The following is a 24,382-nucleotide window of genomic DNA, read 5'->3' on the forward strand; positions in this document are numbered from 1 at the left end:
TTTGTGGATTTGGGGTTTGTGGGTTTAGGATTGGCGGATTAGGGTTTCTACATTTGTGGATATAGAGCTTGTGGGTTTAGGGTTCGTAGGTTTGGAATTGTTGGTTTGGGGTTTGTACGTCTGTAGATATGGAGCTTGTGGGTTTCGGGTATGTTCGTTTGGGGTATTTATGTTTGGGTTTGTACGTTTGTGGATATGGAGCTTGTGGGTTTATGGTTTGTGGCTTTGGTGTTCGTTAGATTGGGCTTAGTGAGTTTGCGTGTTTGGGGATCGTGGGTTTGGGGTTTGTATGTTTGTGGATATAGAGCTTCTGGGTTTGCGGTTCGTACGTTTGTGGATATAGACTTTATGGATTTGGGATTTCTGGGTTTGTGGATATGGAGTTTGTGGGTTTGTTGGTATTAGGGGTTTCGGGTTTGGAATTCTTGGGTTTGGACCTTGTAGTTTTGTGTATATGGAGCTTATGTATTGGGATATGTTGGGTTTGGAGCATGTGGATTTGGGATTTGTGGGTTTGGAGCTTGGTAATTTGGGGTTGGTGGGTATGGGGTTTGTTAGTTTGGGGTTTGTGGATTTGGGGTTTGTGGGTTTAGGATTGGCGGATTAGGGTTTCTACATTTGTGGATATAGAGCTTGTGGGTTTGGGGTTCGTAGGTTTGGAATTGTTGGTTTGGGGTTTGTACGTCTGTAGATATGGAGCTTGTGGGTTTCGGGTATGTTTGTTTGGGGTATGTATGTTTGGGTTTGTACGTTTGTGGATATGGAGCTTGTGGGTTTGGGATTTCTGGGTTTGTGGGTATAGAGTTTGTGGGTTGAAAGTACAACTTTTTAGACGAACAGTCTTGTAGTTTGTTAAAAGTTCGTCTTTTTTGTAGAGAATTACTCATCATGTACGTCAGTTGAACTACTGTGTTAAAAATGCATATATCTTATTGACAATTCGTTTGTTTTTGAAAAAACATTCTTTTTTTTAAATGCCCATAACTTTAGTTAAACATTTATCTCCTGGAGAGAAAATTAAACTATTTTCTTAAAAACACAAATTATTTTAGTTAACTAATTATTTTGATGATTGAAAAAATAACTATTTCATTTATGCGTGAAAATTGATTTTCCTTTAGTTGCTAATTCAACAAATTCGTTTCAAATTGATGTATTTTATTAAGCAATAATACTTGAGCTGAAAATTATACTATTTGGAAAAAAAATGTTGCATAGAGTTAAAAATGTATATTTCTTTGTAGAAAATTAATCTTCTTGGTTAAAAATTGATCTTTTTGTTTGAGCTTTCATTTTTTTTTTAATTTGTCTTCTTTAGTTGAATTTAGATAGCCAAACATTCTTTTTTTTGTCTGAAAATTTATTTTTTGTGCTTAGATACTCTACTATTTCATTTTTATTGAGAATTCACCTTTTTAGTTGAAAACTTAACTGATTGAATCAATATAAATGACTTATTTCATCCATGAATAAAAATGAACGATATGAACAATTTTATTTTTAGCCTTTTAAATGTTCAGACTTATTTTTAGATTTAGATTAATTTGACAATCGTCAAATCAGCTTTATTTAAATCAGCAAAAATGGTTTTCATATCTCTTTTTTTTATCTAAATTCAGAATGTATCGTTAACTAGGGCTAAGGGACACATGTGGGGAAAGCGGCACACCTTTGATTCTACCATCCTGATTTTGATATTTGCTACTTCTAGGTGAACAACATAGAAACTTATAACAAAAAATCATAAAAATTTAATTGTAAAACCTAGAAAAAGCAATATTGCTTTTTAAAGCCAGGATTAAGGGTGCACCGCTTTACCCCACATATGAGCCGCATAGTTAATAGTTAATACTTAAGTACTATAATTGAAATAGATTCAATTTTTATTAACAAGAGATCAAAGCTAAGATATTGATCTACATCCCACATACTTTGCAATTGCATTATCGATTATATTTTCCTTTCCATCGATTGATTTGTCACCTGTACCTCATTACCCGAATCTCCTCTATAACTGTACGGCTATACCGTTCAGCGGTACCATTTGAGCAGAGACGTGCAATGAGGCGATAGAAAGAGCGGCAAAGACGAAAAGCAAAATGTTTGCCCCAGGGGTGGGGCAAAAAGGGCCGGTCTGTCGATACAAGGAGCGGTTTGTAGGTCTGAAAGGTACCGCCATTCTCGATGAGTTAAGACTGCCAGAGTGTCTTCAACCACTGTACACAGTAGCTGCTTGTGCCCAATAGATTCTGATGCTGCGATACCGAATGCCGACCTATCTTCAACGGGCGGCACGGAGCTATTAGCTCCGGCTTTGATTGGCTTCGTTTAATGGTCCAGGCGACACGCATATAAATTGCCGCATTTCTGCTTTGAAGATATTTTCAGCTTGTTCCCTACCACGAAGTTTCTCGCAATTCCCGGTTCTATTTCTTCCATTTTGTGCTTTGTTAACCTTCACAATTCTCAAAATAAATATTCAAACAATTTGTTGCTGCATGATTTTTAGGTAATTTACATTTTTTAATATTGAAATTTAAAAAAAAAATTAGTACCCTCAGACGGGGTAATTTGGGACAGGTGGCGCAATGGGGCCAAATGAGGTGTCATTGGACAAATTAACTTTTACCCCAAATTATTCGATCGATTTCGATTATTTTTTTTTAAATTAAAGCTTATGAAATTTCCAACAAAGTTCTGGAGGCACATTTTCAAAAAATTTATTCAATTTTTTTTAGCTAACAATGCCGATTTATTTTAAACAAAACTCCGAAAATACTGTTTAAGGGAAATTTATTCGAAAGTACACAGAAGTAGTAAAGAAACTTGTGATGAATGATTTCCAGCAGTATCAGATATTTAAAAAATTGTCTAAAATTTTTATAAGCAAATTAATCAACAGAAAGGACGATAAATATCTCGCTTATAGTTTTTTTGTATGATTCTTTAATTTCAGACAATTAGTGTCATTTGTTAATCCAAATTAAGTAACAAATGCATAATACTGTCATTTTTCAGTAAAAGTAAGGGACGACTAAATAATGCCGAAAAATAAAATTCCCGACACTACAAAGTTTCAGAATCAAAAAATTCCCGAATAATTAAATTCGCGGATAATGAAAATGCCGAAAAATAAAAATACCAAATAAGAAAACTCCCGAATATTAAAATGCGCGAAAAATAAAATTTCCGAAAAATAAAAATACCGAATTGGAAAATTCCCGCATAATAAAATTTTCGAATTAAAAATTCCTGATTTAGAAAAATTCCCCAATAATAAAATTCACGACTGTTTATAATCTTACCGAATTGGGAAATTCCCGAATAATGAACTTCATGGCAGTCGATATTCGGTTGATATTGGGTAATATTATCAATTGCCGAGAATTTTAATATTCTTTGATTTTCCAATTTAGTAATATTATTAACTGCCGGGAATTTTATAATTATGGAACTTTCCAGTTCGGGAATTTTTCAATTCAGTATGTTCATTTTTCGGCAATTTTCTTTATTCGCGAAATTTATGATTTGCTAATTTTCTTATTCGGAATTCTTATTTTATGTAATTTCACTATTCACCAATTTTATTATTCGGGAATTTCCCAATTCAGGAATTTTACAGTCATATTTTAATAGGTCATATCTGATTTTTTTCTTTAGATTTGCACTAAAAATCTAACTTCTGTTGATTAATTTGTTGATAAAAGTTGTAAACAATTTTTAAGTATCTAATACTGCTGCACACTATTCAAGACAAGTGTCCCCACCAATTCTGCATGTTTTTGCACAAATAGGGATAAATTTCCACAAAATAGCATCTTCCAAAATTTTAAAATGAATTTTCATTGTTGAATAAAAACAATTTTTGTAAATTTTTTAAAAATGTGCCTCGACAATTTTGTGCGAAATTTAATAAGCTTCAATCTAAAAAAATCAAACTCGGTAAAATAATTTTAGGATAAAAGTTAATTTGTCCACAGACATCTCATATGGCCCCACTGTGGGTGGGTTAAATCCGGACTTTTCTAAGTTGAAAGTTTAAATTATATAATGTGGTGTTAAAAGGAATCTAGAATCGGTTTAAGGGTTAAATAGTTCTCGGTTCTGTTTAAAACCATCTTAAGTAATTTACAATTTTAATATAAGAATGTCCAAATTTACACCACGTGTCCGAAATTACCCCCTTTGCGGTTAATTTAAATACTTTTTTAAAAAATAATCTACTTCTGAAAACAGCCATATTGTTTAAAAAGTATGAAAGCCACACTTTATAAATCACAGGTTAGGTGTTATTTTAAATATTTTAAACACCTTTTTGGATTTTTGAACGTACTTTTATAAAGCGACTTTAAATATAAACGTGCAGATAGGTTATGTTCATCGTTTGCGCGCTTATTTAACAATATAAATATAAGCTTATCTTACATAATGACAAATAATTCCTTGTTCACACAAATAGATTAATTAATTGAAATATAAAATAATTATTTAATTTGCATTCCTTCAGAATATTTGATAAAATTAAAAAAATAAATAACTTTTTAATCACAAATATTAATTTAAAAACTACTTTAATATCGTTATGCACTTTGAAATTATTATATTTTGTAAAAGTTTACAAAGGAAAACAAAACGAAATTAATCATTTCAAATAAGCGCGCCAACAGTAACCAATCTAGTTTTCGACGCGAAGCATGCGCAATACAAAACTATCCCAAAATTGGAAGCACTTATTAGGTGGTATCCAAATAAATAAACTAATTTTCAACTAATTTTCAACAAAATTGTTCAATTTTTAGCTATAGAAATGAATTTTAAACTTTCTTCAATTTTTAACAAAGATTCAATAGTTGAATTTCCAGTTAAAAATTGAGGCATACCCTGAAAGGAAAATTGGTTAATGGTATAATAATAATTGTTGAATTTTCAACAAATAAAATGAATTTTTAACAAGAACAAAATTATTTTTTGAAATAAAATTATAAAGTTAAATTTTCAGTACAAAAATCAAGTTTCAACCAATAAAAAACCGAATTTCTAAAAAAAATTGTTTAATTGAAAAACAAAGAAATGAGTTTAAACTCAAAATGAATAAAATTCTACCGAACTGGACAAATTTCCAACAAAATAAATCAACTTCCAATCAAAAGAGATACATTTTTAACCAGAAATAGAATGTTTAATTTTTAATAAAAAAGTAATTTTCAACAAAAGAAATGAAATTTCAAGTAAGACGATTTATTTTCATGAAAATTGAATGGTTAAATGTTTAGATGAAAACGATTATTTTAAATAAAATAAAATTAAAAAAAAAGAATTTGCAACAAAATCGATAAACTTTCTACATTTGTCCAACCAGAAGAATTATGTTTAATTAAAAAAGACAAATTTCAATCAAGGTACAAGAATTTCTCACCATAAGTGGTTAAATTCTTAATTAAAAAAGATATATTTTTAACTAAATATAAATTTTGTAATTACCAGTTTTAAAAATAATTTTGAACCAAAAATGGAGTTTCAACAAAACAGTTGGATTTCCAACAACAAAGAAAAATTATTAAAGAAGAAGAATAATTGTCTACCAACAATAGATAAATTTTGAACCAAATAAATGAATTCTCAACCAAACAGATCAATTTTCAAATGAAATATCTTATATACAAAAAAAGCGTATTTTAAAAAACAAAAAATGTTTCTTCTACCAAAGAAGAAAAGAGAATTTTTTACAAAATCTTAAAATTTTTAACAATTTTCCAACGAGAACAATAATATTTTACGAAAAAAGGCAGATTTTCAACCAGACACATGAATTTTTAATTATGCATAGTTGATTTTTCAACTTAAAAATATACATTTTTTTATAGAAAAATAGAACTGTTTGATTCTCAGTAGAGTTTTCCACTGAAAAAATCCAATTTTTAATGGGAAATTTTATTACATACTTAAATTTTCATTAAAAAAATTTAATTTCTAACGAAAATAAGAACTAATTTTCAACAAAACTGTTAAATTTTCAACCTAGGAAATTAATTTTTAACCAATGAAATGAACTTTTAATCAAGGTAGATAAATTTTTAAAGAAGAATAATAATTTTTAAAAAAGTTTTTTCAACAACATAGTTTGAATTTGGAACCAAATAAAAGTTACACTTTTATTTAAATAATGGTCAGCAAAAAATAAACGCAGTTGCAACGAAATATTTTAATATTTAACTAAATAGATGAATTTTTAACCAAAAAAATGTGTTTTCGTCGAAATCATTTTCTATCTGAAAAACGAATTTTCAACTAAAAAAATCATCAATTTTCAACAAAAAAAAAGAAGATTTTTCAAGGAAATAGTTAAGTTCTGAACAAATAGTGATACAATTAAAAATCAATTTTCAACAAGAGATAACTTTTTTAAACAAAGAAATTTATCAACAAAATCTGTGCATTTTTAGTTCAAAATTTAACAATATCATTTCATAAAATATTTGATTTTTTAGCTAAAAAGCTGAACCATTTCTTTAAAAATTCGTGAAGTTAAGTAGAAAATTATTCATGTTTTTTTTAAATAGTCTGCTTAGAACTAAAAATTTAATTATTCAATTTTTGGTCTTAGAATGATCTTTTTTGTTTAAAAATTCGTGTTTTGTTGAAAAATTAATCTTTTTCGTTCAAATTTGTCTTTGTAAGTTAAGAATTCAGAAATTTGTCGGAAAAATCTACTATTTTGCTAAAATTATATTTTTGGTCGAAAATTCAACTGTCTTCTAAAGTTCGTTTCACGTGTAATATTTTTTCGGACAATTTAAGCAATACAAAAATAAAAAACCATTAATCGATACTATTTCATATTGAACAAGCAAAAAATAATTAACAACCAAGACTACAAAATAACACCATTGTTCAAATTAAATGCGTAAAACCGCGTAAATTTTAATGTTTCGTAAAAAAAACTAAATATAAGTAGCATTAAAAGAGAATTCCTAACTGCTTTTACCATGTTTTAATAAATACATTTTTGTAAATTTCCTTAATTTGATTAAACAGGTAAAAAATGTTTTCCAAATTTAAATTTAAAAAATCTGAACATCGCTTCTGAAAAAACGAGCGAGCGGCAAGTGTCTCGTAACCTTTCAACACGGTGACAGAAAAATCAGGAAAATAATATGTGAGAATCTCTCGCGATAAAATCCCTTTTTTTCTCCAGAATTTTATTAATTTTCTCCCTAAAATCATAAAATTAATCGCGAGTTTAAAACCGAATAAAAAACCTGTTTTTCTTCGCGAGTGACCCAATTTTGTCCTCTTTCTATTTCCCATTTTCAGTTTGTTCACCAGCCCATGAAAGTTTATTAATAATTATTATCCTTCAACCTTAAAACTTTGTCTAATTTCACTTTAATTCATCGTTTGAAATTTTCTTTTTGGATTCGTTCCCATTTTCGGAAAGAGAATTAATCTTTCTCAAAAGTAAAATACAGCGTTCGTCCAGATGGATGAAGTTTTGAGTATCAGACCGATCACCTCATCGGTTGAGCAATTAGGATTGATTATTCATGACGAATTTTTAAAGAAAGAATCAGAAAAAAGGACAATGAATGCCTCTCTGGAGACAGTTCAGAATTCCTTGACCCTTACAAGCAAAATGAAAGTTTTTCTTCGGCTGAGATCCTTAACCCCAAAGTTAAATTCTAATGCAGAGGATCAAGATGAAATTTTTGTCGTTTTAAATTCAAGAAACCTCCTGACGAAAATTCCAATTGCGGATGGTACTAGTAGCAGACGATCGAAACAGCCAAATAGTGTTGAGACTCAAAATATTAGAAAATACACATTTTCAAGTATTTTCACTCCAGAAGTCTCACAACAGCAACTTTTTGAGGTATTCCCAGTCTCTTCAAAGCCTTTTAAAATTATATAGTTTTTTTTTGTTTAATTTTTATAAAAATTCGGAAACTTTAAAATACACTTCACTCTCGGTTTAGCAACTCCCGATTTATTATTCCTAGAACTGCTGGCCTACGCAGCTTCTCAGCACGCGGTACGGGAGACGGCCGCGAATCTTGCCTGAAAAACACATGCAGCCTAAATATCTTTGTGATTTATGTTATTTTTGCTCAAATTAAAAAAAATTCTGCACGATTAGAAAAATGTACTTAAAACCTTTCGTATTCTTTTTAACAACTTTTAAAATATTTTAAAAAAGGTTTCAATTACCATAGAAGTTTTTTTTTCCCGAAATCTAAAGAAAATTTCTTGATTGCCCTAAAAAATTTTTAAACTCAAATAATTACAAAAAACTTAAAATGTGATTCCAGATTTAAATTTTTATTCCTATTAAATTACCGGGTTTTCCTGGTTTTATTTTAATATCTGGCTGATTTTTGACTTACCTATTAAATATGTTATTATTTGTTTTCTCTTTTCGAAAAAATTCCCCTTTCCTTGTTTATTATCTTAAATTCAAGTCATTTTTTTTCAATTTCCTTTTTTTTTATAATAATTCAGTTTCCTTTAGCAGAAAAGTAATCATCTTCGTTAAAAAATGAACTTTTTGGTTTGCAAATCAAATACAAAATTCCTTCTTCTTAAGTTTGATAATTTTAGTTATAACTTTATTTTCGTGCTGGAAAACTAAACTATTTTTCTTAAAATTTATTTTGTTTTGAAATGATGTTTTATGCATTAAAATTTATGTATTTTTTTAACATGCGTCTTTTTTTATCAAAAATTAATCTTCTTCATTATATTTTTAATCAGGGTTCAATTTTTAAAAAAATTCTTAGATAAATTCAACTGGTCGAAAATTCGTATTATTATTTAGTGAAAAATGAACTTCCTTATTGAAAAGTCTCCTTTTACAGTTTGGAAATGATCTGCTCTCTAAAATCTTTAAATATTTAGTCTGAAAACATAAATTTTTTTTAATTTTACTATTTAAGTAAATAACAATCTTGTTTCAGAAAACTTTAACTATTTTGTTGAAAATTAATCTTCTTTCGTTGAATTTAATCGGTTAATAAATCATTTTTAGTCATGAAAAATTGAGCTTTTAACTAAAATTGAACTATTTATTTTTTTGTAAATTTTGTTTCTTTTAGTTGAAAATACTTTTTTTTAATGCATGTTTTATTAAAAATTTCTCTTTTTGTAGGAAATTAATCTACTTAGCTTACAAACAAGCATTTTTGACTAAAAATGCAACTTTAGGTTTGAAAATTGTTCTGTTTTGGTTACAAATTTAACTATTTTATTGAAAATTTGATTTATCTATAATTAAGTCCAACTGTTTTTATTTAGAAATTTAAAAATATTTTTTGGATTGAAATATCCACTCTTACATGTTTGCACATAATTATTTTGTTGTTGAAAATCCATCAATTTGGTTTAGGACTCAACTATTTGCTTGTAAATTATATTTTTCCGTTGAAAATTCAACTTCTTAGAAGTCTATTATTCTTATCAAAAAATCCGAGCATTTTGTTAAAGATTTATATTTTTGTTTAAAAACATGAACAGTCTAAAATTCTTTTTATTTTTGATTAAAAATGTGTATTTTTCAGGAAAAAATTAAAAAATTTGTTTTAAAATATAGGAAGTAACATTTAACATTTTTTTGGGGAATTAGTTTCATTTTTTACTATAAATTTATTAATTTTTTCATTTGAAAATTTAACTATTTATTTAAAAATTCATGGATTATCATAAAAATGAGCCTTTTTTGTTAAAAAATAATTTTTTCTGTGGAGAATTAATCTTTTTTGTTGAATGTACAATTCTTTTACTGAAAATTTATTTTTTTTATGAAATTTTTTTTTTTCATAACTAAAAATATAACTCTTGCACTTTTAGTTGAAAACTGTTATTTTTTAATAAAAACTGGTTTTTCGATTTGAAAATCCAACTTTTTGTTTGAAAATTTATGTATTTGGTTAAAGATTTATTTTATTGATTTAATATTGAACTATTTTCTTGAAAGTTTGTTTGAATTATTATTTAAAATTTATATTCTTAATAAAGAAATTCAATTATTTGTTTGAAAATTCATGCATTTTCTTAAAAATTTGTCTTTTTGTAGAAAATTTGGTTTGTTTATTTAAAAATTCACCTTTTCGGTTGAAAGTTTAACTACTTGTTTGAATGCAGAACTCCTTTAATAAAAATATTTTTTTGTCGAGAATTACTTTTTTAAACAAAAAATTTAACCATTCCATTTTTAGTTGAAAAATAAAATTCTTGCTTGAAAACTAATTTTTTCTATTTGAAAATACAACTATTTGTTAGAAAATTCATGTATTCATGTATATTCTTCTTTCTTCTTAAAAGTATAATAACTTTGGCTGAAAATTCGTTCTATTCATTTATAAAATAAATTTTTTGTTAAAAATCCAAATATTTGTTAATTTTTTGTTTTTGAAAATTCATATATGTTGTTCAAAATTGGCTCATTTTGTTAGCAAGTTAATTTTCTTGTTGAAAAAGTTATTCTTATTGGTTGATGATTCAACTATTTTTTAATAAATTAATTTTTTTGTTTATTGAAAATGGTTAAAATTGCGTATTTTTGGTTAAATAGTAGTTTTTTTAGAATGGTGATTTAACTATTACATGCTTGTTTAAATACTTATTTAAAAAAAATTAAAAATTAATTTTTATAGTTAAAAAACTCAGCTATTTAATGAGAAATGCAACTATTCTATTGAAAGTTTAATTATATTTTTTAAACTCAACTATTTGGATATAGTCATCCTGGTAGAAAATGTATCTTTCTTGCTTAAAATTTTTTTTTTTTACTGGAAATTGAACTTTTGCGGTTAAAAAATAAATTAAATATTTTATTCAAAATTCTAATGCTTCTGATTAAATCTCAATTTTATTAGTTTGAAAATTCGACCATTTGGTTACAAATAAATTTTTGTATGTTGAAAATTAAATTATTGTGATAAAGTCATTTTGTTTGGTCGAAAATTAAACTACTTTGGTCAGACTTCGTCCTTTTAGGTTAAAAATGTATCTTTTATTACAAAACAATCATCTTTCCTAATTAAAAATAATTTTACTGGTTGCTAAAATATTTGTGTCTTTGGCTTGCAAATTTATCTAGTTCTTACAAGGTTCAAGAATTTCTTTGCAAAGTAGTCCCATTTGTTTGAAAAGTCAAATATTCGTTTATTATTTCTACTATATGGTTAAAAATTAATTTATTTTTTGGTTGATAATTTTATGTTTTTTAGGATGAAAATTGATCTATTTTGTTTGAATTTCAATTCAATTTGACTGAAAAATCACATTATTTCACCAGCTTCAAGAAAATTTTAGGCTCTCATTCTCATATTGTAATATTTTTTATTATTCTTCGTTTATTGCTGTAGTTTATAGTTCGCTTGAAATTATGTAATTTATAAATAAGATCTAGCCTAATCTTTTTTTCTAGTCCACGAAACAGAATATTGTGGAGTTTCTCTCAGGTCAAAGTTCAACTATCATGAGTTACGGTACCACAAATTCAGGAAAAACGTACACTCTCTTTGGAAATAACACATCTCCGGGCATTATTCCAAACAGTATCAATTATATTTTTTCAAAAATTGACTGCTCCCTAACACCCTGGTACAAACCCACTTATGGAAATAATGTCGTCTGCTTGGATGAGACTGACAGAATTTTAGAAGTCGATGCAAGAGAGAAGCTGATTTCGTGCAGATTGATTAATAAGACTCAAAGTTCGGAAACCTTTATGAAATTAGAGGAAAGCAATTTCAAAGAAGAATCTAGATTTTCTGATGGGTTTTTTTATTCAATTTGGTTGTCCTTCATAGAAATTTATAATGAGACAATTTTTGACTTGTTGGCTGTTGATGATGAAGGGAGGAACATGCAGTTGAAACTGGTCACAGATAAAAGTGGCAATACTTGTTTAAAAGGACTCAGAATGGTTTCTGTCAGCACTAGCTTGGAGGCTTTTCAGATAATGTTGGCTGGAAAATCGAGATTGAGTGTTGCTTCCACTGCAATGAATTCTAAGAGTTCAAGGTCACATTCCATTTTCACTATGATCTTGATGAAGTATTCCAAGGAGTCTGATCCTGAAGAAGTAACTGTAAGAACTTTTTAAATATTCTATAGTATTTAAATTAGTCATTTCTTCAGAGTCATTACTATAAAATGATTTTATTGTCTATTTATAGATTAGTTCGCTCAAATTTTGTGATCTTGCTGGAACTGGAGGCCTTCGAAAAACTTCAGACATCCAGCGAGTGAAAGAAGCTCGAAGTATAAACGCCAGTCTTCTAGTTTTAGGCAGATGTTTGAAATCAGTTCGCGAAGGTCAATCATCTAGGCAGAGTATAGGTATCAATGGCCCCTTTAGAGAATCAAACTTGACCAGAATGTTCCAAAAAGCTCTTTCTGGAAAAGAAAATATCACCCTTCTAGTGAACATAAATCCCACTCCAGAACTTTACGTGGAAACCCAAAGTGTCCTAAATTTTTCATCACTTGCTAAGAAGGTAAATTTAGAATCTGCAAAACAATTGAGAAGGTCCACAGATTCCCAATTGACAGTTAGAAGTTCCAAATGGGATACTTCTCTCCTCCCATCAATACCTCAAACTCCAGTGAAGACAGACAAAATTTACGAAAAAAGTTTTGAAGACCTCAAAGAACAAAACCAAGCCTTGTTGAAGGAATTATCAACCCTAAAAACTTCTGCTTTGGACAAAGAATTTGAAATTCGTGAAGAACTTAGTCAATTTTATTCCTCGATGATGAAAGATTTGGAAGAGAATTGGAGGAAAAAGTATCAAGAAATAGAAGTAGAACAAAAGGATCTTTTGAAATGGTCAGTTAACCAGGTTGAAGATTTTTATAAGGAGAGGATTGACAATATCACAAATCGAAAGCGCAGACGCTTGAGCAGTGGTGATCATGGCGATTTTGATAGATCGACTTTGGAGACTCTAGAGGAAGAAAATGCAGAAGCAACTTCCAAGATTCTTTCCCAAAAGCAAGTTATCGAAAATCTGAGAAAGAAAAATGAAGAATTAGGTGCTCAGAAGAGCGAGTTTCTTTTCCAGTTGGCTATTACAAAGAAAGAGTTAAAGGATTTAAAAGAACTAAGAAGAATGAATGAATCAATTAATATAGAAGAGGAAGACAACTCTGTCAATAGAGGAAGAGAATCTTTTCTTTTCGAGTTCAATGAATATTGGGCAAAGACAACTGACCTTGAGGAGAAACTCAAAGAGAAGACAGATCTGATCCATTATCTTAAAAATCAACTAGAAGAGAAAGAAGCAGAAATATTTGCAATGAGAGATAAGTGGCAGAAAGCAGAAACCAGAGGACTGATTGCATCCAGAAAAGTGGAAGAACTCGAAGCCAAATTGCGAGATATTCCTTCAAGTTCCTTTGAAAGACCATCAGAAGATCGAATCATTGCAAGCTCGAATGTGAAGATGCCCTCTGATTCTTCATCTCCAGATTCAATGTACAAAATTTCGATGATTGAGGCAGAAAGTTCACTCATCGATGACTATGAAACACCTGAACTTTGTTTGAAAACACTCGTCAGGGTTCCAACATTGGTTCCGTTCGAGTTGCCCGAAGACAGTAGATTAAGTTTCCTCGATTCATCTGCAGATAAATCAGTGAAAAGTGGTCCAAGGTCAAGCGAAGCAAGTGGAAAAGACGATTCTGGAATTCTGATATCTTCAGGGAGTCAAAGGTCGAGTGAATTGAATAAAATTGAAACTGATGACAAATGCAGTCAAGTGAATATCGTCCAGGAAGAAGATATCGAAAGGATTAGGGAGAGACTTGAGTCTTTGAAACTGGAATATGGAAAATTAAAGACTGATTATTCCAGTGAGTCTTCCAAAGCGATAGAATTAGAAGTGGAGTTGATAAGTGTTCGGAAGTCGATAATGGCACTGGAAGAAAATTGTAACTTCAGTAAAGAGAAGGAAGCCGACTATGAAAGCAGACTAGCTTCAAAGAATGAAGATTTGAAACGTTTGAGTGCAGATAAAAAACAGATTGAGATGAGGTATAATGATGTTTTCAAAAAATTAAAGTTAAAGTCGAAAGAGTATGAGATGAAACTTGATGAATTGTATTCAAGTTTGGAAATGAGAGAGGAAAATGGAACTCGTGCTTCTAAGTGTCTGGATGAATATATAGAGAAATCTGCTAGTCTCGAAAGTCAGTTGGCAGATGCTCGTGCTCAATTGGAGAAATCAAATATTAAGTGTGCGACTGAGCATGTTCCTAAAATTGATAGGCTAGAGAAGGAATTGTTCGAGAAGACCTTAAGGGTTAGGGAATTGGATGGAAAGATGAGTGAAGTTGAGAGGGACCTGGTTAGAATTGCAGAACTTAATGAAAAGGTAATTTTGAGATTGCTGAGGGGCCGTTCAAAAAATAGAACATCGTATTTTGAAAAAAAATGCTTTCCTTCCCCTTTTTGTCAAAGATTAACACAAAAGCTTACCCCCCCCCCCCGCCAGGATGAAAAGAGGGAAATTTTAAACGAAAAAGTTGAGTATTCAAGTGGAAAATTCAAAATTTTCAGAAAAAGTTGAGTTTTAAGCCCGACAAAAAAATTTTTAGAAAAAGAAAGGAGATTTTTTAACTGAATTGTTAAAATTTGAACGTAAAAAAAAGTTATTTTTGATCAAAATGGTATAAACACATAGTTTAAGTTTCAAACGAAAGAGACGAATTTTCAATAAAAAAGTTGAATTTTTGAAGAGAGATTTTTCAAATAAAAAATAATTAAAGTTTTCGCAAAATAGATAAGTTTTTAATCACATTCTAAAATTATAAAAATACAAAGAAACATTTTTAACAAATAGTTTATTTTTTGAGTGAATACTTTCATTACAAAAATTCAAAAAACAATTGCATTTTCAACTAAAAAAGATAAATTTTGAAACAAAAATTTAATTTTTATCCAAATAGTTAAATTTTTAACATAAATGATATAATTTTTAGGACAAACAGACGAATTTTCTGCTGAAAAGCAGAATTTTCAACCAAAAAATATCAATTTACAACCAAAACAGGGAATTTTTTAACAAAAAAAAGAGAAATTTTAAACAAAATAGGTGAATTTTCATGACTACGATTTTTATTAACATGACTTTTACTAACAAAATGAATCAAATTGTTCAATTTTCAACTTAAAACGATCAATTTACAACGAACAATGTAATAGTTAAAGCTTAATGTAAAACAATTAATTTTTAACCGAATAGAATGAATTTTCAACTATAAAATATGAATTTTAAACCAAAATGTTGAATTTTTGAGTGAATGGTTTCATTTAAAAAAATAAAACAAAAAACACAAGAACAATTGCATTTTTAACTGAAAAATATAAATTTTGAAGCGAAATGTCAATTTTTAAAGAAAAATATAATTTTTACCCAAATAGTTCAATTTTCATCTTGAGTCATTTAATTTTCAAGACAAACATTCATATTTTCCACTTAACAGCTGAATTTTCATGTAAAAGTTATCAATTTGAAACGAAAACAGAAAATTTGTCTACCAAAACAGGGGAGCTTCCAACAAAATAGGTTAATTTTCCATTACACAGATTTATATTTAACTAATAAAATCAACCAAATTGTTGAATTTTTAAGTAAAAACGCTCAATTTGTAACCAAGAATGAAATAGTTCAAGATTAATTTATAGTAATTTATTTTTAATAGAAAATGAATGAATTTTCAGCTATGAAACATAAATATTCAAACAAGTGTTTGAATTTTCAAAAAAATAATAATAATTCTTAGGGAAAATTGTAGGTGTTAAATTTAAAACTGAAAACTATCAGTTTTTAGTTAAAAATGGATGAGTTAATGAATTTTCAGCCGAAGAAGATTGACAAGATTTTTGACAATGCAGTTCTGCAATAATTTAATAATTCTTTTACTAAAAAATTAATGAATTTTTAAATAAAAATTCCATAGTAGAATTTTTACAAAAAAATTAATTGTCTAATAAAGAAAAACGATCAGTTTTCAGCTAATACCTGATTAGTTTATTTTTAAGATACAAAAATAAATTTTCAACAATATAGTTCAATATTAAACCAAGAAAATTAATTTTTGAAAAATTAATTTACTTTTAAGCCAAGAATATTAATTTTCTACCAAAAAAGGCAAATTTACAACTAAATAAATAAATTTTCAACCAACTTGTTGAACTTTTAACTAAAAATTATAAATTTCCAACCAATAATGGAATAGTTGCACTTTCATTAAAAAAAATAACTATTCAACGGAAAAAAATTTTGAGCCAAAGAGACCAATTTTCAACAAAATAGTTGAATAAATCAATATTTTTAAACTAATGCAAAGAATTTGTAACAAGACAGCTTAATTTTGAATCAAGAAAATGATTTTTTTACCATGAAAAAAAAATAATTTACAACAAAATACATACTTTTTCATTCAAATTATTGAACTTTTAACTAAACACATTTAATTATTAACAAATAATACAATTATTAAATTTTTACTTTAAAAATTTAATTAGCACAAGACGAAAAAATTTAAGTTTCAAATGAAAATTATCAGTTTTTAGTTAGGAATATTCCTTTCCAACAAAATAGTTGAAACATAAATAATAAAATGTATTTTTGGAAATAAATTGAATCTTTAATCAAGAAGATTAATTTTCTACAAAAAAAGACGAATTTACAAGAAAATAAATACATTTGTATCCAAATTATTGAATTGTCATCTAGTGCAATAAGTTTTTATCCAATAATACAGAACCTTATATTTTAGTTGAGATTCATTTTTATCAAAAATGAAAACAAAATTTTAACAAAATAATCGAATTAATGTTTATTAAAGTTATTTCAACGTTTAACTGAGTTCTTGAATTTTTAACTCAAAAATGTAAATTGTCAGTGAAAAATTTAGTAGTTGAGTTTTTTACTGAAATAATCAGTTTTTAGTCGAAAGTGGATTCGTGAAATTTCGGTAAAATAAAATTAATTTTCCCATAAAAAAGAATGATTTTAAACAAATTAATTGAATCGGAAACCAATAAAATTAATGTTCAAAAGAATTAGTTCGATCTTTAATGATAAATCGTTTTTAAAAAGTGGAAAGGGGGGGGGGTTAAAATTACGGGAAAAAGGAATTCTTTAAAAAAGGGGAAACAAGGGAAATAAATTTAAGAGTATAAAATCTATATTGAGGTACATTTGTTGCAAAATCAAATTAACCCTTCCCCCTGGCAGTTCAAAATAGATTTTGAGTGGCCCTTAAGGAAAATAGTTGATAAAAACCTGAGCATTCTGAATATATATTATTATTTCGTATGATAGGTAAAAGAATTTGAAGAAGTCTTGGAGAGATGCCAAAAAGAAAAAGAAGATCTAAGAAAACAGTCGCAAGAGAGATCAGAGGATCAATCATCTCTAGAATCGAAACTGAAAAAATTAATGATGAAAGTTCAGGAACGTGAATCTGAAGTCTTACATTTGCAAACGACCCTTGAGCAAATGAAAAATGCAAATAGTGTCAACTCAGAAAGGGCTGATGCGTTAAGCAAGGAAATTTCCGAATCTCTTCTCAGAGTGGGAAACATTAAATCTGAGCTGATGAGATCCGAAGAAGCTCGAAAAGAATTAGAGTGGGTTTCAAAAGAGGAAGTTGGCTTCTTGCGTTCGAGATTATCGACTTTTGAAAAGCATGGGGCTTTTTTAAGCATGATTTGTAAGAAGAATGAAAATAATGAGGAGGAAGTGAATAGGTTGAAGCTTGAGTTATGTGAAAAGGAGAGAGAGATCAATCTTTTTAAGAAAAACAGAGATGCTACTATTCTCAAGTAATTATTTATAAAAATTAATCAGAGTAGGTGCAATTAGTGAAAAAAAGTATTTCGTACCATTTTTAGACATACATTTAGTAATTTAAACCTCCCCCTCCCATACCTCTCCTCCCCACCCTCATCAATTTGCCTACTTCCCCTCCCCTCACTCAACCCCGCAGTCCCGACCCCTTATTGAACTTCTTTCTCCTCTACTTTGTCCTCTTATCGCTACTCCTACTTCCCTTTCTCAGTTCTAACTTCTCCTCCCCTACTCGCTCACATTTATAATAATTATCTCTACTTCCCCTCTCTTAAACTCACTTTGCTTACTCCCCTTACACTCATTTTCCATAAATTGTCATCAATTCCAAAGCTTCGCCACACCTCATTCCCTATCTCTTTACCTACTTGTTCTTCCTGCGTTGCCTCTCACATTGTCTGATTATTCTCCTTTTACTACCTCTACTCTCCGTCATTCTTTTAAATTTTCTATTCTTTCCTTTCCCTCAGTTAACCCATCGTTCTTACACCTTTATCTAACTTTTCCTCCTCTACTTTGCCCTTTCGTCGCTACCCCTACTTCCCTCTCTCAGGTCTCACTTCTTCTCCTCTTATCACCTAAATTTCTAATAATTCCCCCTCACATCGACTACTTCGCTATACTTTATTCGTTATCATGATATCTACTTCTCCTACCTGCATTGCTCTTTACTTCCTCTTGCCCTCTCTCCACTTCCTATACTTTCCATCATTTTCCTAAAATTCCTCTGCTTCTACTTTCCTTACTTAAATCTTCGCTTGCCACGCACTTCTCTAAATTCTTCATCCTTTACTCACTCCTCTCCTTGCTTCCCATTCATCCCTTCCATAGCCTTCACTTCTTCTCTTCTCATCTACTCACCTTTATTTCTAATAACCACCCCTACTTCCTCTCACTTACACTCAATTTGCCTACTTCCCATAACTAATCCTGCTTCCTCTCACTGACATTTAATTCGCCTACTCTCTATACCCTCATTTTTTATCTTTTCCGATGGCTTCTAAAACTTTCTTCTCCTCTACTTCCTCATCTTCTGGCTGCCCTGCACTCCTTCCTTAACCCTCAGTTCTCATTTCCTTATCTACTTACTCTTATTTCTAATTATTATTCCTACTTCCGCTCACTTAGACTCATTCTCCTACTTCGTATACTCTCATTTCCTATAATTTGCAATCACTTCCACTGCTACACCTTATTCGCGACTACTTTCCCTACTTCTTCTCTCTTCATTGCCCCCCAGCCCACCAACATCCCTCATTTTCGACTCCTCACTTCCTTTACTCCTTATAATTTTCTTTAATTTCCTCCACTTACCCTCTTTTCATTTCCTGTCACTTCACCTACTCTTCCTCTAAATTTTCCCTCAATTCATCTACTATTTCTTCCCTTACTCCCCATTTGTGTCCCCTACTAACCTTCCCATTATTTCCCTTCATTTCTTCACCACAGAAAAAAGTAACTTAATTTTCATGTTTAACTTTCTTCTTGACTGAAACATCTTTTTGGGTAGAAAGCTTTCATCAGTTTTGTAGAACGTTTCTCCTCTTTTGTCTTGAAAATGAATTATTCTGGTAGAAAATTTAACTATTCCATTTTTTTATATATTTATCATTTTTAGTTAAAACCTCACTATTTTATTTTAAACTTGATCTTTTTGTTTAAAAATTTAACTTTTTTTAAAAAAACTGATTTCTTTATTGGTTTAAGTCAATCGTTATTAATCTTGCATTAAACTACATTTTGATTCAAAAATCAAATATTGCATTTTTCATTATAAACTCATCTTTTCAATTGGAAATGCACCTAGTTGGTTAACGTTAAACTACTTTATTAAAAATTATTTTTTTTAGTGAAAGATACGTTTTTTTGGCTGGAAATTTAACTATTTTGTAGAGAATTCTTTTTTGGGGGGAGGGGGGGTGTAAAGTTAATCTGATTTAATTAAAGAAATATACTTTTTTTCCTAATTTTTTTTTTTGATTGACGAGAAAATGAACTACTGGATTTTTTGTTGCAAAATAATGTTTTTTTCGGTTGAAAATTTGCGTATTTTGTTGAAAATGTTTTTTTCAGAAAATTAAGATTCTCGAAATTCTAGAAGCTTCAAGTTTAAAATATTTAATTTTGTTTCAAAATTTACATGGTCAAATTTTAATAGCTTTGAATTAAAATTGATTGACATTAAAAAGGTTTTAATTTAAAGTTATTAAATTCCCAAGACTTTTAATTCTAAACAGTACAATTTGAATTTCTTTACATTTTAAATTATCCAATTCTCAAAATTCTAATCAGAAAATATTTAATGTTTAATGTTTTGAAATGATCATTTTTCGAAATTTTAAAATTATACAATTTCAACTCCTTTCTATTCTTCAATTTTTAGTTTTTAACCTCTTAAAATTGTTCTTTCTAAGAATTATAATTTGAACTAATTCAATTTAACATAAAACTGTTGAATATTAAACGCTTTGAATCAGAAATTATATATATTCTACTACTACTTTAATAAAATTGCACAATTTGCAAAATTTCAATCTGAGATTTTCAAATTTTGTGAGCTTCTATTTCCAATTTTTCAATTAAAAAAACTTCCAATTTTAAAATGTTTAATTTTATAAGGTTTTATTTAAAAATTATAGGACTGCAATACTTTTTTCATTCCATTCAAAATATAGTCTTTTTTTCATAATTTACTAAAACTAAGTTTTTTCCATGTTAATCACTTCCAATTAATGGATTTTTTATTTGTCTACATTCAAAAAATCACAAAATAAAGATTACGGGTGGTTTGACGATAATATTTTCATTAATGAATTTTTTTTTTTAACTTGATATCATTTTAAGGTATGAATCAATGGTTCGACAATTGCAGCTGGATGTTGAGAAAACAAAGCAGGCCAGGAAAATTTTTCCTGCACGAAAAGCATCCAAAGAATTTCCAAGGAGCAATAGCGAGAGTCGGAAAAATAAAATTGGAAAATCAGAAATTGGAGGTAATTTAAAATTTTGAAAATCTTTCAAAACAGAACAAGTTCTTAAAAAGCGTATCTCTTCCCTACCAGCATCTTCGAAAATTTCGAGTACCCAGATGGCTAATTCATCATCCCTGGAGTCGATCTCAAAAGCAGATGAAAGCACGAATCGTTCGGTAAAAATTGCAGCCAAGAAGGAAAGCCAGGCATGTTTGAATCCTTTCTTTAATTTAAAAAAAAAAATAAATCATGGCTATTTGAATAATTAGGGAAATTTTGAAGAAATTCGCAACAAGATTCTTTAAATCTTAGCTTGGCAACAAATTTAGCAGATTTAATTTCCTTTATAGTAATTTGTAGTTCCTATCTATAATATCTAAAATCTTATACAGAAACTTCAAATTTTTTGAAAATTTTATTATCCTTGCATAGAAAATCCTAATTCTCTATAAAATAAAATAAATTTTTCAACATGTCAAATCCTTTTTGAAGCCTGGTAGATTCAGGATTTTTTTCAATTTTTCAGGATTTTAAACACTTTTCGAAAATTTTTGATTTATTTGAAAATCTTTAAGAAGATTCAAAAATAATTTAAATATTGAGATGATTCCAAATAATTTTAACAAAATTGAAAAAAAAGCTTTTTCAAAATTTGTGAAGCTCTCAAGCTGATTAAAATTTTTCTTAAGACTTCTGGGAAAATTTAAATTTATTCTTTACATTTTTAAATTATTTTTATAAGAATTCCTGAGAAGATTGAAAAACATTTTAATAGATTTAGAAAATTTTTTTCAAAAATATGTAAGGTTTTTAGCCAAGTTAAGGTATAATTTGTGTAGCTTAAAATATATTGAATTTTAGAAGTTTGCAAGAAATTAAAAATATTTTAAAAGTTTGAAAGATTTCCGAAAATTCGTCAAATATTCTTTAATTTCTTCCAACCTTCTAAAAGTCGTAAATCACTTTTAAACTGACTAAAATTGTGTAAAAACCTTTTAAAATATATAAAAATATATACTTTTACGACAAGCCTGAATCCTAACAAAAATTTGAATTTTCTCCATAATCTTCTGGAAATAATATTGATATGAATCTGAACACACGTTAACATAATCACTTTAAAAATAAATAGTTATTGGATAATTTTTATTAGAAATTATTTTTTCCCTCAAATTATAATTTGGTTGAATTTTTTTTCCTTTTTGACCGAATAATCTTTTGATATGAAAATTTCACTATTTTTTCGCAAATGTATCTTTTTGGTTAAAAATTTCAAATCTTCTGGGGTAAATTTAATTTTTGTTTAAGAATCTAACTGTTCGGTTAAAAAAATAATTTATTTAGGATGTAAATTGCATCATTTTGTTGAAAATTCCTTTTTTTATGAATTTAACTTTTGATAGTTCCATTTAAAATATTTTTCAGTTCAAATATAATTTATTATATTTTTCGTTAAGAGTTGTCATTTTTCCTTTTTTATGAAAATTGTGCCACTTGGTTAAAATTAAAATTATTTGGTTAAAAATTCCCTTTTTTCTTAAGTATCTTTGGATTAAATTTGATTTATTTTTTAAAATTTTGTTGTTGTTAAAGATTCGTCCGTTTGGTACTTAATTAATTTACATATTTTAATATTAATCTTCTTTTAGTTCAAAATTTAACTTTTTGGTTAAAATTTCTTCTTTTCTATTGGAAATCGTTTATTTTTTTGGTAGAAAATTGAGCTTCTGGGCGCATTATTTCTTCTTTTTTTTCAAATGAAATGACTTGTTTAAAAGATGAATTGCTTTGTTAAAAAATAATTTTTTCATAGAAAGCTTAAGATTTTAATTGAAAATTTATCTCTTTAGTTACAAATTGATAGTTTGAATTAAAAATTAAACTATTTTGTCAGAAATTATTATTATTTTTTTCGGAAAGAAATCCTTTGATATGTGTAAAGTTATTTTTTATTTTAATTAAATGATTTGTTTAAACGTGTAACTGCTTCCTTAAAAATTAATTTTTCGCATGATTCAGCATTTTAGATGTTAATTTTTCTTCTCAATTGCAAATAAATAATCTTTAATTTGAAATTTAACTATTTTGTTGATTTTTTTTCATAAAAGTAATTTCTGGTTAAAAAATCGTCTTTATGGATTAAAAGTGATCTATTTCGGTTAAGGATTTAATTCCTTTGTTCAAAATTTCTATTTTTTTAGGAATTCAATCTATTGAATTGAATTAAAAATTCCAATTTTCAACGAAACAGGTGGGTTTTCTAGTAAAAAATATTTTTAACAAAAAATAGAATAGTCAAATATAAGGTTAGAAAAATAATTTTCTAGCTAGAAAATTATATTTATATTATTTTATATAATTTATATTATTTAGCTAAATAATATAAATTTTTCAACGTTAAAAATTAAGTTTCAACAAAAAAAAAAATCTTAGCAAACAACTTTGAACCAAATTATTTGAATCTTCTGCCATAAGTAAATGAATTTTCAAACCAAAAAGATATATTTTTGACAAAGAATGTTAAATTGATAACCAAAAATATAAATTTTCTTTTGAAATAATTGAATTTTCGGTCAATAAAAGGCGAAAAGGAAATTTTTAAGTTAAAAGGATCAATTTTCCAAAAAAATGAAATAATTTATTTTCAGTCAGAAAAATTTAATTAAAACAAAAACTAATCTTCAACTATATGATTAAACTTTCAAGAAACTGCTGAATTTTTAAGAAAAGTAATTAATCTTCGACCAAAAATTTTAATTTTTAACACGATAGTTAAATTTTTTACCAGAAAGAACAAATTTTTAACAAAATAGTTAAATTTTCAAACAAATAGTTAATATTAACAAAGAAGACTACATTTATAACAAAAAAGATAAATGTTCAACAAAAAGGAGAATAGTTAAATTTTCATCACAAGAAATAATTTTCAAAAAGCTGAGTCAGCCACCAAGATGATTTTTGGAGGATTCTACCACAAAAAACAAACTGTCAAGAAAATACAGAAATTTCAAACTAAATACCTGAATTTTCAAGTAAAAAATATACATATTAAACAAAACATGAAATAGTTAGATTTTCAAAAAAAATAATTTTCAACTAAATAGTTAAATTATCAAACAGAAAAATTAATTTTTCAAAAATGATTAATCTTCATAAAAAAAGCATTTCTAACCTGATAGTATTATTTTCAACAAAGCACATAAATTTTCATCCAAGAAGATGAAATTTCTTCAAAAAAGTTACATTTTCAACATAAAAGGAAATAGTTAAATTTTCACGACGTTGAAGTTTGCCACAGATATGGATTTCAAAGTTGCGTAATTAGTATAAAAAAACTAAGAGTCACATCGAAAAAGTAAAAACACCTCTTAATTCGTCTCGGAAAAATCTCGATGTGCACTTTTTGTTTTTTTGTTTAAACAATTTTTTAAACAATTACGCTATTTTTTATTTTTCTGCAATTGTTATAAACAAAGTATGCACCGGATCGAGAAACAAAGTGCACCAATGCATTCCTCTCGAAAAAATCTAGATGTGCATTTTTTTGTT

The 24,382-nt window shown here is 27.9% G+C and overlaps 1 protein-coding gene across 2 annotated transcripts in view; it reads left to right on the forward strand.

Annotated features, from left to right (window-relative positions):
- Positions 1 to 7,134: 7,134 nt before the first annotated feature.
- Positions 7,135 to 24,382, forward strand: part of LOC117180287 (kinesin-like protein KIF20A) — a 27,028-nt gene continuing 9,780 nt past the window's right edge. For both annotated transcript variants that reach the window (XM_033372699.1, XM_033372700.1), the window contains exons 1-6: positions 7,135 to 7,870; positions 11,423 to 12,088; positions 12,177 to 14,375; positions 17,334 to 17,836; positions 20,706 to 20,854; positions 20,924 to 21,039. In XM_033372699.1, the coding sequence (XP_033228590.1) occupies positions 7,481 to 7,870; positions 11,423 to 12,088; positions 12,177 to 14,375; positions 17,334 to 17,836; positions 20,706 to 20,854; positions 20,924 to 21,039 (4,023 nt within the window). In that variant the 5' untranslated portion in view covers positions 7,135 to 7,480. The remainder of the gene's footprint in view (positions 7,871 to 11,422; positions 12,089 to 12,176; positions 14,376 to 17,333; positions 17,837 to 20,705; positions 20,855 to 20,923; positions 21,040 to 24,382) is intronic.

The sequence above is a fragment of the Belonocnema kinseyi genome, chromosome 9 (genome assembly GCF_010883055.1).
Source record: "Belonocnema kinseyi isolate 2016_QV_RU_SX_M_011 chromosome 9, B_treatae_v1, whole genome shotgun sequence".
In the NCBI taxonomy this organism is placed as follows: Eukaryota; Metazoa; Arthropoda; class Insecta; order Hymenoptera; family Cynipidae; genus Belonocnema; species Belonocnema kinseyi.